The sequence below is a fragment of the Entamoeba invadens genome, assembly GCF_000330505.1.
Source record: "Entamoeba invadens IP1 unplaced genomic scaffold scaff_1105074725163, whole genome shotgun sequence".
Taxonomy (NCBI): domain Eukaryota; phylum Evosea; order Mastigamoebida; family Endamoebidae; genus Entamoeba; species Entamoeba invadens.
In genome coordinates, this window is record NW_004443556.1 from 190,783 (window position 1) to 196,839 (window position 6,057).

The following is a 6,057-nucleotide window of genomic DNA, read 5'->3' on the forward strand; positions in this document are numbered from 1 at the left end:
TCAAATAATTATTTACCAAATTTGATTTTTGCCTTTGTTTTCAAAATGAAATTTGATAGAATTCATATAAAAATGATTAAGAAAGTGAAGACATAATAAAATAATTATTTTGTGTAATTATAATGACATAAACTAATATTATAGAAAATTTTTAAAATTTGGAAAAAATGATGTTTGGGGATTTAGAAACTTTTGTAAACAATTGTTTTATAATATTAATTATATAACTAACTAAATAACTAACTAAACTGTTTTTTTATTCTTAATTTATTTATTCTTAATTTATTTATCTAATTAAATTATAATAATTTTAATAGATTATTTTTTTGTTTTTTTTATTAAAAATCTATTTTTAATGACATGAACTAAATCTTCAATAAAAAAACAAAATATTATCGAATTAAAAAGCAACTTGCTGTTCATCTAGTCAACACCAACGTAAATTAAATTGAGTTTGTTATGGTTCATTTTCGTATTATTAATATACGTCTTGTTTAAGCGACAAGATTTGTTTTACGTGTATTTAGTATATTATTATTCAATAAAAAAAATTTGGGGCCCTGAAATATAGTAAAATATCTCAAAAGTGGCACTTTGGAAGAGCGGGTTTTCTCAATAGAAAGCAGTTTAGACTAAAACAAAAATCGAGTTCTCCATAAAGTGGCAATTAAATTTGATTGTCTAAAATGACCGTTCTTGAGAAAACAAAAATTATCATTACTTCCCGCTCTTGAAAAGTTTGACTGTGTTTTTGAAAAAAAATATGTGTTGCTATTTTTAACCTCAAAAACAAATCTTAGGTAATTGAGTCCTCATTTTTATTATTTTTGACTAAGTTTTGGGTCATTTTTCGGTTTTTCGGCCAAGAAGGGGTTTTTCGTCTTTTTTAACAACTTTTTTATAGAAGGCATTTTTTGATACAGTGCTCATTGGTTTCAAATTGATAATATTTTTTAATAAATCGATTATGTTTTTATATTTATCGACAGTATTTTTTATGGTTTATATTGTATTTAATGAATTATATTACTATTAATGAAATAGATTGTGTTTTTTATAAATTATATAGCATTTAATGAAAGTGATTATATTTGTTATAAATTATATGGCATTTTTCTAATTTATACAACATTTTTAGTAAAATCAATAGTTTTTTTCTAAAATATATAGGATTTTTGATAACTTATATAACTTTTGTTTGAAAATATTTTGCTTTTTTTACAAATTATTGGATATTCCCGAATATTAGGAATAAAAATACACATAATAAGCAAGTTATTATTTGTTAAAAATACTTAATATGTAACTATATTTATACTATTATATAACTAAATTTTAATCTATTTTTATTTAGAACCTCTTCTCAATGAGGATATTTTTTTAACATAATTATGTATATTTAAATAACGGGCAAAAAATGATATCATGCAATTAGATTATATCGAGAGAAGAGATCCAGGAGCAAGAAACGACTATCATGAAAATGCACCATTATCCATGCAAGGGCAACCTGTACAACCTGTAATGTTGCCCCATCGAGATATCCCACCTCTTCAAAAAAGATCACGGGGTCGGCCCCGAAAATTGGATTTAAAAAAGAAGAAAATAAATACACGACCTTATTCTCGTGTTACAATTGATCAAAGAGATTCTTTGGTTGAACTATGGAGTAAAAATGGTGATAACATGAATGCTTCACGATATTCAGAAATAATTGGGATTAAAAAAATAAACATTGAAAAGTATCTTTCAATGTTAAGAAAAGGGATATCAATATATCCAAAAAATCATTATAGAAGACAAAGCCGTACTTTACCTTTTCAAAAATTGGTAGAAAAAGCTATTAAAGAAGACACAACAACAAAAATAACTTCAATTAGAAAAATGATAGCACAAGAAGAAAAATTACGCGAAGAAGAAGATGTTGATGAAATAATTTTGGATATTCCAAAAATATCCAAGGTTGCTGTTACTAAAGAGGACATTGATCTTTATGCACCTTCGATATCATCAATTGGAAATTTCATGACTGGTAAAACAGCAACAGGTGAAGAGAGAGAAGTCCCTATTTTTTCTTTCAAAAGAACAAAGACAAGAGGGCCAACAAGCAACACGCCAGATAATAAAGAAAAAAGAATTGCAGCAGTAAACGCTCTAAGGGGTTATATAACAGGTGGAGCAAGTTGGGTTTGTATAGATGAAACCAGTTGGACTGTAGCATCAACTCCTGCATATGGCTGGTCAGTTAGAGGGAAGGAAGCCTTCATCACAAAATCAAAAGGTGGTCTTCGCCTCACCTCCATATGCGCAGTTGATTGTGACGGACTCTCTTATTGCAATGTGGTTTGTGGAACAAACACATTAAATTCGTTCGAAGACTACTTCCGGTACCTAATTCATGAGTATGATATAAAACAAAGACAATGCGTTTTTTGGGTGGATAATTGTGATATTCACAACACTATGAGAAGAATGCTAGATAATACAAACCACACTGTCGTATTTAATGCTGCGTACTCACCAGCACTAAACCCAATTGAAAATATATTTAAGATCTGGAAAAGTAGGGTTGAAAAAAATGTGAGGACTTGGAATGGCATCGAAAATTTTCTTGAAAAAATCAGAGATGGTTTTTTAACTATTAAACCAGAAGAGTGCCAAAGTTGTTTTGAAAATGTTAGGGAAATTGTGTGGCCTCGAGTGTACAACCAAGAAAATATTTAATCAAATGTTTTTAAACAATGTATGGTCAATATAGTTCATTTATTAGTCTATTATAATGATATATATAATATATAATATATATAATTATATATTCAATAATAAAATATTTGTAATAATTATTGATAAAGTTATATTATAAATTTATTATTTTTATTATGTGTAATAATTGTGAAAATTTGTATTAAAATAAATAATAAAAATAGATTAAAATTTAGTTATATAATAGTATAAATATAGTTACATATTAAGTATTTTTAACAAATAATAACTTGCTTATTATGTGTATTTTTATTCCTAATATTCGGGAATATCCAATAATTTGTAAAAAAAGCAAAATATTTTCAAACAAAAGTTATATAAGTTATCAAAAATCCTATATATTTTAGAAAAAAACTATTGATTTTACTAAAAATGTTGTATAAATTAGAAAAATGCCATATAATTTATAACAAATATAATCACTTTCATTAAATGCTATATAATTTATAAAAAACACAATCTATTTCATTAATAGTAATATAATTCATTAAATACAATATAAACCATAAAAAATACTGTCGATAAATATAAAAACATAATCGATTTATTAAAAAATATTATCAATTTGAAACCAATGAGCACTGTATTGTTATTATTCTAATAAAATTTTGGTTTTCGGCCATTTAAGTGTTAACTTTTAATTCTTCAAACAAAGTTAAAATAATATTTATTTTTTTATTTTTATTATTTTTTTGAATTACAGTTAGTTCCATAAAAATTTACTAATGTCTCAAATTAATAATAAAATATACCAAAATAAATATAAATTGCACTTATTTTCAACTTTGTTTCAAAATAATATTAAATTGTATCATAATTAATGAAAATGTCTCAAATATTTAGTAAATTGTATCATAAATAAATAAAATGTCTCAAAATAATATTTTGTTTCAAATTATTAAAAAAATGTATCAAATAAATGAAAAATATATATCATAATTGTTATAAATTGTCTCATAATTTTGATAATTATTTCTAACATTATTGTTAATTACCAAATTTTTGTGTATTTAAACCGAATTTTTAATTAAAGATTGTATGTCAATCGACCATTTTGAATTCATTCATCAAGTTAATGATAATCATTATCTCGACAGACCCCCTCTTCAAGAAAATATACCAATTGAAAAAGATCTCATACCAATGAGACAAGAAGAGGAAATTATGGCTACAAGAGCCATCATGACTCAAGAAAAGCATCACGAACAACAGTCGTCCAAGAAAAAAAGAATATATGTTAATATTACCGAATCACAGAGACAAAAAAATGATTGAACTTTATGCAGAGTTTGGAACGACAAAATCTGTTGACTTTTATCAACAAAAGACAAGAATCCAGACTCAGTCTTGTAGAAGACTTTTAAAAGAACTCTGTAGTGGCAGGAACACATCAAAGCCATCGAAAAGAGGAAGAAAACCTAAATATAGTCCTGAGCTGTTAACGGAAATATCAAAACAACTTTCTATTGAAAGAAAAAGTCTACGTGATTGTAAGAGAGAAATCACCGAGAAAAATATGCAGTCAATTTCAATTTCAACAATGAATCGATATATTCACAGCAAACAAATAATGGAAACGTGTTTATTACCACAACTATCATTTATTGAAATAACCAAAAGATGACCCAGGGCAAATACACCAGAAAATAAAGAGTTGAGAGTCGAAAAGAGGAGAAAACTAGATTAATTTATTATCTCGGGGTATTCAGTTGTATTTGTTGATGAAAGTCACTGAAGTGTTGGAAATATGAGAACGAGGGCATGGGGACAACGAGGAATAAAACATATCGTTGAAACGCCATTGATAACGTATAACTTAAGTTGCATTTGCGCCATATCAGATTCTGGAAATAAATATTGCAATTTATTCAACACTGTAGTTAACGGAGATATATTTAAAGTATATTTTCAGAATTTAGTTGAAGCATTTACTTCAGATGGAAGTAGGATTGTATTTGTTTTGGATAACGCAGCTATACACAGAGATGAAATTGTGGAAATTGCAAATGTAAAGGGGTGTGAAGTATTATATACCGCTCCTTATTCTCCGGAGTGTAATCCAATAGAAATGGTTTTCGGTATTTGGAAAACTAAAGTCGGGAAATTGGGAAGTGTTGATTTGAAAGATATGATCGAAAACATAAGTTTATGTTTTAATGAAATTCCACCACATGAAATTAAAAAAACAATTCAACATTTTTACTCTGTAGTTACTCCAAAAATATTTGCTCGTGAAGACCTTTAATTATTATTTTTAAATGTTTTTTTAATTATTATCAAAATTATGAGACAATTTATAACAATTATGATATATATTTTTCATTTATTTGATACATTTTTTTAATAATTTGAAACAAAATATTATTTTGAGACATTTTATTTATTTATGATACAATTTACTAAATATTTGAGACATTTTCATTAATTATGATACAATTTAATATTATTTTGAAACAAAGTTGAAAATAAGTGCAATTTATATTTATTTTGGTATATTTTATTATTAATTTGAGACATTAGTAAATTTTTATGGAACTAACTGTAATTCAAAAAAAACATCGAAGTTTGTTTTATTTCAAAAACGCCTTGCATTATTTTTTTAAAATCAAAAATAATAAAAAAAAAGTTCGACAAATTTCTCTGAGCGAATTCAAATTGGTTGAATTCGAAGGAATAGACGGAATATATTGGTGGTTTAATATACTATTACTATGCTATATTTTACTATGAAAAAAATAAAGTATAATAATACAATAGTACATGAATTACTCGTACTCGGGAGCAGCCGAGACCTTGTGTTTATTTAACGAAACAAATGAGATGAAAATGTTATGATGTTGCATTGATGTTTTGATATTCTTAGTTGATGTGTTGTTCTTGGACAACACTGTTTCATTATAATTAAGTGGAGACACCGAAGGGTAAGGGTTATCCCATTGATCAAAGACGTGGTATAACCTATGTGAGTTATCGACATAGTACTGTCGAAGTGATTCAAGACTTTCCACTCGTAGGATCTTTCCGTTGCAACAGACAGTGTAAGACCATTTTAAGAGTCGAGGAAAATAGAGATCTATTGCACCCGTCCAAATATGACCGGAAGTCCATTTTAATTTGCAAGTCGTACAATCATCAAAAGTGATACAAAGTTCCTCTCCAAAATGTGTGACGTAATGAATGGAAAATGAAACGGTGATCTTCGTGATTGGCCTCAACGTTTTGTAATAGTAATCACTCATCAATCGTTAATATGTGTGGATTTTTTTAGTTTTGTCGTTTCCTTCGCCTTCTTTT

The 6,057-nt window shown here is 26.7% G+C and overlaps 1 protein-coding gene across 1 annotated transcript; it reads right to left on the reverse strand.

Annotated features, from left to right (window-relative positions):
• Nucleotides 1-5,528: 5,528 nt before the first annotated feature.
• Nucleotides 5,529-6,002, reverse strand: EIN_118580 (hypothetical protein; the record flags this gene model as incomplete). Its single annotated transcript, XM_004258987.1, has 1 exon — nt 5,529-6,002. One exon carries the CDS (start codon nt 6,000-6,002, stop codon nt 5,529-5,531), a length of 474 nt encoding a protein of 157 aa, XP_004259035.1.
• Nucleotides 6,003-6,057: the final 55 nt, after the last annotated feature.